Genomic DNA, 13,515 nt, shown 5'->3' with positions numbered 1-13,515 from the left:
TTACGTATTTGAGTCGGAAGTGGATTAGACACCTGCATTCATTCCCCGAACCTTACGTATTCCAGTCGGAAGGGGAGTTGAGGATTGGATGGTCGGTATTCTGCTCGGAAGACACCTGTATTCATTCGCCGAACCTTACGTATTTCGTTCGGAAGAGGATTTTATCCTCTGTACCTATGTATTTCGATACCTGCATTCATCTGAATAAAATATTTCATTGCTTTCAACCTTCTTGGTTTTTACTTTCATCCTCTCACAGGCCGCGTTAAACGACTTCACGCATATCTACGAAGAGAGAAAGGCGTCCGTAGCCTACATCGTCTATACATTTTTAAAGTAATGTCTCTCCCACCATCATCATAGATTTCTTTTTTAATTGCTATAGAAATGAATTTGGATCGTGAAGCTCCACCAAAACATCAATCGGAACGTCGATTTATTAGGCCCTTCTTGAAATCAAGATCGATGTCCTGGAATATAACATTTCTTTATTAGGACATTTTTTTATTGATAATGACTTTTGATTGATGGAACATATGTCAACAACATGACAAAATGCTTTGGTTTTGGATTTTGATTATTTATGTTTCTTATTATTATTATTATTATTATTTTAAGTCAAGAATCTTTGACATTGAACGCACCGAAGGTGCAGCGAGATGCTGATCGAACCGAGACGAGCTTGTCAGTCCTGCTCGAGGACCAAGCCAAGCCAAGTTCAAGCTGGGGTCAGCAAGTGGCCGAGCCGAGTTGTGCCAAGCTCGACTCGGTTCAACTCGTGTACACCTCTACTTCGTAGTTACCATGACCACTGATTGATCGATCATAATGCTTTAGTAACTGTGTAGGTTTATTATTATTATATTTTTTTTACTAAGGGAAGATGCTTCGACATCGAAAAACATACGGCAATCAAGGTTTGTGGTAGGATGCGTATTGCGCAAAAATGGACAGATCATCACGAATTATCATGTCATTGACGGCACATTGAATATCGAGGTGGTATTTTTTTCTTTTACTTTAAATTTATATTTAATGTTTCATAGACTTTTAAAAAAATTTATTGTTTCATTATATTAGACTCTTTATAAAAAAAATTAAAAAAGGATACATTGTCAAGAAAAATTATAATTTTTTTCAAGAACATTAGGATTTATTACTCTAGTGCTTGATTTTTATATTTTGATTCATTTCATATGCCTTATTGTTTTCATATTGGGCTACGTTAATGTAATATTTTTCTGTCATACATCATTATGGTCTTGAGGAGTCCTTAAAATGCTATGGTTTTGATTTTACAATCAGACTCTTATCATTTAGTTACGTACAATATATCTTTTCCCGACATAAAACGCTATAAGGCAGAGGTTGTTGGATATGAGAAAGAGATAGATGTTATTGTTTTATAAGTTGTTGACCTAAAAGATGAATTAATACTCATACCTCTCGGTGTCTCCGAAGGCCTGAAAGCTGGTTAAAAAGTATGCACCATTAGATATCCTATAAGATTCTTTTCCTTTTGAGATAATGTTATACATTGTCTCAGAAGGAAACGAAACTCACAAGATGTCCAATGGTGCATACTTTCTGACCAACTTTCACGCCTTCGGATACAACAAGAGGTATGAGTATCAGTTTATCTTTTAGGTCAACAACTTGTAAAACAGCAACATTTATCTCTTTCTCATAGCCAACAACATCTGCCTTGCGGCGTTTTATGCTGAGAAAATATATAAAGTACGTAACCAAACAGTAAGAATCTGATTGCAAAATTAAAAGCATAGCATTTTAGGGACTCCTCAAGACCATAATGTTGTATCATAGGAAATTATTACATTAACCTGACCTAATATGAAAAAATAAGGCATATGAAATGAATTAAATTGTGAAAATCAAGCACTAAAGAAATAAAACTTAATGTTCTTTAAAAAAAATCATAATTTTTCCTGACAATGTGTCCTTTAAAAAATTTTTATGAAGGATCTAATATAATGAAACAGTAAATTTTTTTTTTTGTAAAGTCTATGAAACATTAGATATAAATTTAAAGTAAAAGAAAAAAATCACCAACTTGATATCCAATGTGCCGTAAATGACATGATAATTTGTGATGATTTATCCATCTTTGCGCAATATGCATCCTACCCCAAACCTTGATCGTTGTGTGTTCTTCGATGTCGAAGCATCTTTCCTTAATAAAAAATAAAAGAACAAATAATCAAAAATGTACACAATTACCAAAGCATTATGATCGATCAATCAGTGGTCATGATCACTACAAAGTAGAGGTGTACACGAGTTGAAACGAGTTGAGCTTGGCACAGGTCGGCTCGGCCAGTTGTTGACCCCAGCTCGAACTTAGCTCCGCTCGGTCCTCGAGCATGACTAGCCAGCTCGGCTCGGTTCGATCAGCATCTCACTGCACCTTCGGTGTGTTCAATGTCGAAGATTCTTGACTTAAAATAATAATAATTATTATTATTATTATTATAAGAAAAAGAAACATAAATAATCAAAATCCAAAACCAAAGCATTTTGTCATATTGTTGACATATGTTCCATCAATCAAAAGTCATTATTGATAAAAAGATGTCCTAATAAAGAAATGTTATATTCCAAGACATCGATCTTAATTTCAAGAAGGGCCTAATAAATCGACGTTCCGATTGATGTTTTGGTGGAGCTTCACGAACCAAATTTATTTCTATAGCAATTAAAAAAGAAATCGATGATGATGGTGGGAGAGACATTACTTTAAAAATGTACAAACGATGTAGGCTACAGACTCTTACTGTTTGGTTATGTACAGTATATCTTTTCCCGACATAAAATACTACAAGGCAGAGGTTGTTGGATATGAGAAAGAGATAGATGTTCCTATTTTATAAGTTGTTGACCTAAAATTTTAATTGATACGCATACCTCTCAATATCTCCGAAGGCTTGAAAGCTGGTAAAAAAGTATGCACCATTAGACATCCTGTAAGATTCTTTTCCTTCTGAGATAATGTTGTACATTGTCTAAGAAGGAAACGAAACTCACAGGACGTCCAATGGTGCATACTTTCTGACCAACTTTCACGCCTTCGGATACAACAAGAGGTATGAGTATCAGTTCATCTTTTAGGTCAACAACTTGTAAAACAGCAACATCTATCTCTTTCTCATATCTAACAACATCTGCCTTATGGCGTTTTATGCTGGAAAAAGATATAAAGTACGTAACCAAACAGTAAGAGTCTAATTGTAAAATTAAAAGCATAGCATTTTAGGGACTCCTCAAGACCATAATGTTGTATCACAGGAAAATATTGCATTAACCTGGCACAATATGAAAACAATAAGGCATATGAAATGAATTAAACTATAAAAATCAAGCACTAAAGAAAAAAAACTTAATGTTCTTTTTAAAAAATCATATTTTTTCCTGACAATGTGTCCTTTAAAATTTTTTTTTATGAAGTGTCTAATATAATAAAACAATAATTTTTTTTTTTATAAAGTCTATGAAATAATAGATATAAATTTAAAGTAAAAGAAAAAAATCACCAACTTGATATTCAATGCGCCGTAAATGACATGATAATTCGTGATGATCTGTCTATCTTTGCGCAATACACATCCTACCCCAAACCTTGATCGTTGTGTGTTCTTCGATGTCAAAGCATCTTCCCTTAAAAAAATATCTAAAAAATAATAATAAAAAATGTACACAGTTACCAAAGCATTATGATCGATCAATCAGTGGTCATGATCACTACAAAGTAGAGGTGTACACGAGTTGAACCGAGTCGAGCATGACACAACTCGGCTCGGCCACTTGTTGACCCCAGCTCGAACTTGGCTCCGCTCGGTCCTCGAGCATGACTGGCCAGCTCGGCTCGGTTCGATTAGCATCTCGCTTCACCTTTGGTGTGTTCAATGTCGAAGATTCTTGACTTAAAATAATAATAATAAAAAGAAAAAGAAACATAAATAATCAAAATTCAAAACCAAAGTGTTTTGTCATGTTGTTGACATATGTTCCATCATTTAAAAGTCATTATCGATAAAAAGATGTCCAAATAAAGAAATGTTATATTCCAGGACATTGATCTTGATTTCAAGAAGGACCTAATAAATTGACGCTCCCATTGTTATTTTGGTAGAGCTTCACGAACCAAATTCATTTCTATAACAATTAAAAAAGAAATCGATGATGGTGGTGGGAGAGACATTACTTTAAAAATTTACAGACAATGTAGGATACAGACTTTTACTGTTTGGACATGTACATTATATCTTTTCCCGAAATAAAATGCTACAAGGCAGAGGTTGTTGGATATGATAAAGAGATAGATATTGCTATTTTATAAGTTATTGACCTAAAAGAGTAATTGATACTCATACCTCTCGGTGTCTCCGAAGGCCTGAAAGCTGGTTAAAAAGTATGCACCATTAGACATCCTGTAAGATTCTTTTCCTTCTGAGATAATGTTGTACATTGTCTTAGAAGGAAACGAAACTCACAGAATGTCTAATGGTGCATACTTTCTAACCAGCTTTCACGCCTTCGGATACATCGAGAGGTATGGATATCAGTTCATCTTTTAAGTCAACAACTTGTAAAACAACAACAGATATCTCTTTCTCATATCCAACAACATCTTCCTTGTGGCGTTTTATGCTGGAAAAAGATATAAAGTACAAAACCAAATAATAAGAGTCTGATTGCAAAATTAAAAGCATAGCATTTTAGGGACTCCTCAAGACCATAATGTTGTATGACAGCAAAATATTACATTAACCTGGCCCAACATGAAAACAATAAGGCACATGAAATGAATTAAACTGTAAAAATCAAGCACTAAAGAAATAGAACTTAATGTTCTTTAAAAAAAATCATAATTTTTCTTAACAATGTGTCCTTTAAAAAAATTTATGAAGAGTCTAATACAATGAAACAATAATTTTTTTTTTTTATATAAAGTCTATGAAACATTAGATATAAATTTAAAGTAAAAGAAAAAAAATCACCAACTTGATATCCAATGCGCCGTAAATGACATGATAATTTGTGATGATCTGTCCATCTTTGCGCAATACGCATCCTACACTAAATCTTGATCGTCGTGTGTTCTTCGATGTCGAAGCATCTTGCCTTAATAAAAAATAAAAGAACAAATAATAAAAAAATGTACACAGTTACCAAATCATTATGATCGATCAATCAGTGGGCATGATCACTACAAAATAGAGGTGTACACAAGTTGAACCGAGTCGAGCTTGGCACAACTCGGCTCAGCCACTTGTTGACCCTAGCTTGAACTTGGCTCAGCTTGGTCCTCGAGCATGACTGGTCGGCTCGGCTCGGCTCAGTTCGATCAGCATCTCGCTGCACCTTCGGTGCATTCAATGTCAAGATTCTTGACTTAAAATAATAATAATAAAAAAAAAAAAAAAAAGAAACATAAATAATCAAAATCTAAAACCAAAGCGTTTTGTCATGTTGTTGACATATGTTCCATCAATCAAAAGTCATTATCAATAAAAAGATGTCCTAATAAAGAAATGTTATATTCCAAGACATCGATCTTGATTTCAAGAAGGGCCTAATAAATCGACGTTTCGATTGATGTTTTGGTGGAACTTCACAAAACAAATTCATTTATATAGCAATTAAAAAAGAAATCGATGATGATGGTGGGAGAGACATTACTTTAAAAATGTACAGACGATGTAGGCTACAGACTCTTACTGTTTGGTTTTGTACAGTATATCTTTTCTTGACATAAAACGCTACAAGGCAGAGGTTGTTGGATATGAGAAAGAGATAGATGTTCTTGTTTTATAAGTTGTTAACCTAAAAGATGAGTTGATACTCATACCTCTCGGTGTCTTCGAAGGCTTGAAAGCTGGTCAAAAAGTATGCACCATTAAACATCCTGTAAGATTCTTTTCCTTCAGTCGGGCGCATCACATCGGATGTTCGCATACCCAATTGGGTCAATATGACGTCTGCCCTCAGAATTATAAGGGACTCGGATCTTCCCATAACAACCCTTATTGTGGGGCTCACCTGGATTGTAACGCCCTGGAAATCGGGGGTCGTGCATATACTCGACTCTCGAGTTCCCGAGTATCACTTATAACCGATTTTCATTATTATGCGTTTAATTAGGTTAAATGCGCATCCTGAAATTTTTTGGAACATGAAGCACAACCATAGAAGTCTACTGAAATGAAGAGATTTAGCATATATACAGGTCCAAAAAATATAAATGGGTCGCACAAGGCGTTGCCCAACAAAAACCATAAAAAGAATGATATGTCCAAAAGAATAGAGCTGAGCCCACTGCTCAATGATCCAAATCCTGCCTATTAAGCCGATGGAAAGCCGCCCATCAGCTAGAAGTAAGACAGCTCATCATCCTCGTCAAGACGCACGCCGTCAGGCTCCTCGTACTCTGTGCCACCTGTACCTACGAGAGAGTCTGGTTGGTGTTTTAAAACACCCTCCCAGAGTGTGAGTGAGTGATCAACTCAGTGGGTGTTATTAGTCTTAAGTTAGAACAGGCATCAATTAAATTATGGATTTAATGAAAGGTAATACATTCATAAGCACCTAACAAATCTTATTAATGCGTATGCATGATAGATGATATGATGCATGCCCTCGCCACGACACTCCCTCGAGCGACTTCATCTAACGATCACGTATGACTAACACTCTCTCAGAGCGACTTCAACTGCCGAGTCGCCAACCTAGCTAGTGCGATGCGATGATAATGTTAGTCAAGTTCTTAGTTAATTCCATTCGTCCAGCAGGTTGGGGAAACTAATACACCCCATGTATCAAATGCCCTGAACTGGTTGCGAGGCCAAGGCCCCCCAACATGTGAGGCCAAGACCCCGCGATCCTTGATCCCGTCGGGTTCCCCATCCCCGACTTCAAGCACATGGGGAGTGCTAAGAAAAGGGATCGCTCGCGGTCACTATGGGGAGGCGCGTCACCCCAGCGTAGGCTGACAGCTCGGACACAGTGTCCCATTCTACTATGCCCGGCTCTCAAGTCAGTGGATCGATTTCAATTTGGTTATCGATGGGCTACAATGGTTGTAGGGTGTTTCAAGTTCCATACAGGTGTGGGCAAACATGGTTAACAAACAGGGTTGGTCAGTAAGTAGGCTAGACCGCACGAGTTTAGGCGAGTATGGGACAGACGACATCGGGTATGAGCGGCCCGTGTAGCCTAACTACTGTCGCCCACATGTACCCGCCCAAATCCATGAGTTTAATCTCAGGGCAGTCCTACTAACGGGACCACCTTCACTCTCCTCATATTCCTGACTAACTCATGGATTTGATGATAATCTATAGCATGCCAACTAGCAGGGTTATCATGTAGCATAAAACAATATCATGTTTCATATTTTCTCAACATACAATTTAGATTTTCCTATCAAGCAAGCTACCATTATCATGAATCAAGAGTGCATGTATTTTGCGTGGGTTAATGAGGAAGCTAAGAACTTCCTATACCTAATAGAACCAAATTACACAAGAGTTAATGGATCATACATGCTATGAGGCAACATCATATGAGAACCAAACAAGACAAGTACATGCAATCATCCATTCAAACCAAATCATACGAAAGGCAACAACATTCCATAACTATTCCATGTGAATCGATAGGATCAAGGGTAGGGTCTTCCCTAGGTTTGTTTAGTTCTCCAAATGCATCATCCAAGCAAGCAAAATCATTAAACTCATACTAAAATTAGTGCTAGGCCACCTAAGACAATAGTCTATACCTATGGATTGTTGAAGTCTCGAAAAATAACATAGAAACGCAGAACTCGGTGCCGATCGGCCGAAATCTTAAGACATTGCACTTGCATGTTAGAATCTCATGTAAAACCTCCCTCAACATGAGGGGTTTCCAAAAAGATGAGAGATTTACCTACCCAATCGGCGAAGAGGGATTCTCCCGGTTGTGGATAATGGATTTCCTTGAGGGAGAGGTAGGATTTTGCAAGATGGGACTCCCTTGGGCCCCACTTTGATCTATGGCCTACCTTCACTCTCCTTCATTCTCCCTTCCTCTCTTCTTCCTTTCTTCTTTCTCCCTTTTCTCTCTTCTCTCTTTCCTTCCTTAGGGCAAATTCGTATAGGGAGAGGGGTGCCCCAAATGAGGCTCTTTTATAATGCCAGATTTGGTGTCAATGGCCCCAAGTGTTGAATTTTTACTATATTAACCCTATGGGAGGGTTTTTCGAGCCTCTAGGGCCCACTATAGGGTGTACAAGTCGTCAATATATACTATAAGATAGTTAGCCCTAATGATGATCTATGTATGGATATGATCGTCCCGCCATTTGGATGCGCCGATCGACAGATATGATGAGAAGTTTGTTCAACGGTCGCCGATGGTCGATCGAGGTCGGGGCTATACGGATATGAGTAGGGAAATATCCTCACTCTACATGTGAAGTTTAGTCGTAAACCGACGGTCCAAAATCCTCAACTTTACATAAGAACGAATGACTCAATTCACTTAAGTTCCATCTCTTTTCTTTAGGGTAGTTGCACTTCTCATGCACTCGTCCTTTGGCTCAAGTTGAGCGGTTCTAGGCAGTACTCAGGTCTGACTCCCGCGATGGACGTCAAGCCCAGTAAGACGGATATTACTCTATAATTTTGGAATTAGTGGCCCACTAACAAGCGGTCTAGAGCTTGTTTGGAAAATCGGGGCATTTCTGGAATGAATTTGGTAGTGAGATTTCTCATGGGCAATGATTAGGGTTTGGATTAACTATGTTCATGGTGTGGCCTATTTATAATTGGTGAAAGTGAAGATTTGGTCATGATTACTCTAAGCCATTGGTTTAGGTAGAGGTGGGCATCGAGCCGAGTCGAGTCAAGGTGGGCTAAGCTTGGCTTGGCTTGTCCATGATGTACTCGAGTTCGAGCTCGACCTCGAGCTTGGCCTCGAGCTCAACATTGAAGCTTAGCTTGTTTGCCAAAGCTGTCGAGTCGAGTTTACCTCAAGTCGAGCTCGAGCTTGTTGGGTGAGAGAGTAATGGATTCTGTTCTTGATCCTCCTCCATTGATGAAAAATTCAAAAGTCTTAAGAGATTCAAAGAAAAATCCGATGAAAAAACCAAACAAAGCTTCGAATCGGATGAGGAAACTTGTAAGAACCGATTTATTCTTGATCTTCTTCCACTAGCAGAAATCCAAGTACTAGAAAAAAACAGAGCAGAACACAAATGAAACAGAGCAGAACACAGATTAGAAATCTAAGTAAAGAGCTCTAGCCAATCAGATCATTGGATTTCCTTGAAGCTCTAACAAATCTAAGAAGAACCCATCTCGAATTTTTTGGGTTTCTCGCCTAAGAAGTAGATATCAAGAGATTGAAATCATACTATTGTGGAGCTGAAATGAAAATTGGTGGTGGTGGTCGGGGCGGGCGTGCGGCTAGCAGTGGGCAGAGAAAGAGAAGAAAGGGAAAGGGAAGGGGGTGCGTGCGATCGGGTAGAGACTCTAGGGTTTGTTTTTTATTTTTTTTATTTTTAAGTTTAAACTTAAAACTTATATTAATATTATATATATATATATATATATATATATAATATTTAATATATTTATTAATCGAGCCAAGTCGAGTTCGAGTTCGAGCTTCGAGTCGAGTCGAGTTGAAATGCCCCCTAGTCGAACTTGGCTTGAACTCAACTCGAGCTTCAAATAATTAGCTTGGCTCGGCTCGAATCGACCATTCAAGCCGAGTCAATCCGAGCTGACTCGAGCCGAGTCGAGTGAGCTTTTCGAGCTAGCTTGACTCGTGAACAGCCCTAGTTTTAGGCTAAAAGAGTAACGGTGTTCATTTAGTCTATTAGCCAAGATCTGGGCCTTGTCTGACTCGGTTTCGGTTGGATCTTTAATTTAGTTATGATTGTCTTGATTTATTAGCAATGGGTTAGTTAGATTTGGGCCCTATGTGAGTAAATCATGGGGCTAAACTTGTTGTTCAACTAATCGGGCAGATTCTTTGGCTTCCTACGGTTGATTAAACGGACTTGTGCGGTTCTTTACTGGTATCACCCCTTTATAAACTAACATTGAGTGCTAATGGTCATTAAGTGATATTATAAGTTAATTAATAAAAATAAAATTCAAGGATTTTTGGAAATCCAAAACAGTAAAAATCCAGGATGTTACATGGATGTATATATTTTATGTTCGTGCTTCCGGTCTGTTTTGTTCTCAGGTGGATCTATATTTATTTTCCCTTCATCATGCGACCTTATCAAGGGCTTGGATGACAAATAAACATTACCAAAACATTACAGTGGGCCTATGAATTTTTTAATGGTAGGGATTCAATCGCCATTGTTTCTTATGTTATGGTACACCTGAGAATTGTATCTTCTTCATTTTTGGGCTCATGCCCAAAAAATATCTGGAGAAACGGATGGTCGACGTGGATATAAAATATATACAGTGAGGTGGGCCACACGGAAAGGGCCGCACCTAATTAGCATGAAGTTCATGTACAACGATGCTGGGTGGGGCCACTAAGGGCGTGTTTGGGAGTGGGATTAGAAGGGATTAGGTGGGATGGGATTCATCTGGTCCCGTGCCAATTTTACTCCATGTTTGGGAAGAATGGAAAAGCTTGGAATTAGAATAGATGGAATTGCATTGGGTCCCATGCCAATTTCACTCAATTTTAGCAAGTTGTGTAGGTCCCACCATGATGTGTGGGCTATATCCACACCGTCCACCCATTTTTCGAGATTATTTTAGAGCATGGGCCAAAAAATCAGGTAAATCTAAAGCTCAAGTGGACCTCACCATAGAAAGCAATGGGGATTGAATACTTACTGTTGAAAACTTCTTTGAGACCACATAAGTTTTGAATCCGCCTCATTTTTAGGCTCATGCCATAAAATGAGGTTACAAAACAAATGAATGATTTAGTTATAACACATGTTATTTTGAGTGATTCCAAATGATAGGTGGGTATATCCATTCAATGTACCACTGTCCAACAAAGCATGGAATTAATCTTATCCCATGGGAACAGGGGATAATCCCTCCCATGGGTAATAATTATTTTTTTTGAATCCTATCCCACCTAATCCCTTCTAATCCCACCGCCCAAACACGCTCTAAGATGTTTTTGAGAAGAGTCGGGATCCTCTGTTATCAGGTCAACAGAGAATTCCTGTTACCCTAATGGTTTGGCGTCCGAAGCTGTTTTTTATTTTTTTTTATTTTTTTAGTGAGTGGTGACGTGGACCAATGGGAATTAGGGTATCAGGAATTCTCTGTTGACCTGATAACAGAGGATCCGGACTCTTTTGAGAAATCCACCTTGTCTATCCATTTTTCGAGATTGAGGTGGATACAAAACTCAAGTGGGCCACATGAGAGGAAACTATGAGAATTAACTGAGCACCGTTGAGGTATTCTTATGGCCGTGAAAGTTTTGCATCATGTTATATTTATGGTGTTTTCACTTCATTCCAATGGGAATGACCTTATAAAAGTTTTGGATAGCATATACACATCAAGGTGGAGTTCAGGAAGGTTTCAACGGTAGGAATTTCTTTTCCCAATTTCCCCTCTCGTGTGATCGACTTGAGTTTTGTATCCACCTCATTTTTAGTCGAACGTCCTAAAATGAGCTCCCAAAACGGATGGACGGAATGGATTTATCACATACAATGCATTGGGTCCCACCCAGCATCCTTGCGCAGGAACTTATGCGTAAGGCTTCCGTGCATGCGTACGATATCCCATACTCGTGCAGAATACTAATCAATTCTTCAATGATTGTTACGGATTTTATACCGCATCTTTCCGTCTCGATTCCCGGCATCTTCCAATCAGATCCTCTCGCGCCGAAATATTCTACGGCCCAGATGATCCCACTCCCTCCATAAGTAAACTTCCGATTTTCCCAGAATCCCTGCCAAATCTCTCCCAGAAAACCATGGATGTGTTAGGATTCCCGCTCGAAGCGCTCCTCCTCGGCCACTACTACCTAACCACGGCTAGGAGCTTCTGGACTTGGATCGCTGTACTGACCGCCGCATTCGGCTTCTGGCGAATCACAGCCGTCAGTTCTCGAAGCCGGCAAAAATCCGACAATCCTCGGTCATTTCAAGATCCGACACCGCTAACCGCAGCATCCAGAGAACCTGAAGAACCCCAAAAGACGCCGTTAGCTTTGACGCCGTCCTTGCCCCTGAAACCCGACGCGGAGTCTCCCGCCGTTTGCTCCGTCAGCGACAACGTCGTACGGAAGGGCGGGAAGTTCGCGGCGTATTACTGCGAGGAGGATGACGGCGCGTCAGATGAAGAGGACGGCGTCTACGAACGGTATGACGGAGTTTCTGGCGAAGATGAGGGCGTCGACGAACGGTATGACGGCGTTTCTGGTGAAGAGGTGGGCGTTGTTGGAGAATATAACGGCGTTATCGGAGTATTTGACGGCGTTTGGCCTTATGGGGTTAGAACTGGATTGCCTGTTGTGAGAACAGGGGATTTTGGGTGGTACCAGTGCCAAGATTTAACGGCTATTAACGGCAGCGTAGTGAGGTCATGGGACGGAGGGAGACGGAGGAGGTCGTCGTCAAGACGAGCTTCTCTGGGGGCATGATGGGAATTTCTATATAATCGGGAAGCGGATTGCGTACTGAGTAAACCCTGTGGGGCCTACTGTCACTCATACATTTCATCCGTTCCGTCCATCCATTTTACCAGATAATTTTACCAAAAAATGGATGATATCAAAAACTCAAGCGGAACACACCACATGAAACAGTGTGAATTGAACATCTACCGTTGCAAAGTTCTTGGGGGCCGCGGAAGTTTTAAATCAAGCTTGATTTGTTTTTTCCCTTCATCCATGTCTCTATGATCTTATTAACTGGTTGGATGACAAATAAACACCGCTGTAGGCCTTAGAAATGTTTCAATGGTGGAAATCAATATTTCCACTTTTTCATGTGGTATGATCCACTTGAGCTTTTAATATATTTAAATTTTGGTCTCAACTCCTAAAATGATCTGAAAAAACGGATGGACGGCGTGGATAAACTACATTCATTCACGGTGGGCGCACCAAAGTTTACTCGGTACGACAAGAGCGTACCGAGTAACTCAGTACGCAATCCGATTCCATATAATCGTCCGACGCCTGGTCGGGATTTTCAAATATAATATTCCAGGAATATTCTCTCTCTATGATACCACGGCTGTACTAGAAGTTCTCATACAGCCACTTTTTTCTGCCAACATATTATATGCATAAAAAATCTAATCCGTTTAAAAGGTGGGCCACACTATGATGATCGATTAAAATGAAAATCAGTGAGATCCAAATATTGGATGGACCCTAAAAATACACTACTCATACCATTGGCTGTTGATTGATTTTGATGTTGTGTTTCGCTCGGTGAGCGAATCTGCCTAATTTTCGTACCAGGTAATCATGATGGTAGGCCCACCTTACATAGAT

The 13,515-nt window shown here is 39.3% G+C and overlaps 1 protein-coding gene across 1 annotated transcript; it reads left to right on the top strand.

Annotated features, from left to right (window-relative positions):
* Positions 1-11,985: 11,985 nt before the first annotated feature.
* On the top strand, positions 11,986-12,654 carry LOC131227000 (uncharacterized). Its single transcript, XM_058222688.1, has one exon. It carries the CDS (start codon positions 11,986-11,988, stop codon positions 12,652-12,654), a length of 669 nt encoding a protein of 222 aa, XP_058078671.1.
* The last annotated feature ends 861 nt before the right edge of the window (positions 12,655-13,515 follow it).

Source organism: Magnolia sinica, chromosome 15, assembly GCF_029962835.1.
Source record: "Magnolia sinica isolate HGM2019 chromosome 15, MsV1, whole genome shotgun sequence".
Lineage (NCBI taxonomy): Eukaryota > Viridiplantae > Streptophyta > Magnoliopsida > Magnoliales > Magnoliaceae > Magnolia > Magnolia sinica.
The sequence above is the reverse complement of the archived record's forward strand: the minus strand, read 5'-3'. Positions and strand labels throughout refer to the sequence as shown.

Bases quoted from the DNA above. Each gene is read 5' to 3' on its own strand.
- LOC131227000 (XM_058222688.1), top strand. From the start codon at position 11,986: ATGGATGTGTTAGGATTCCCGCTCGAAGCGCTCCTCCTCGGCCACTAC.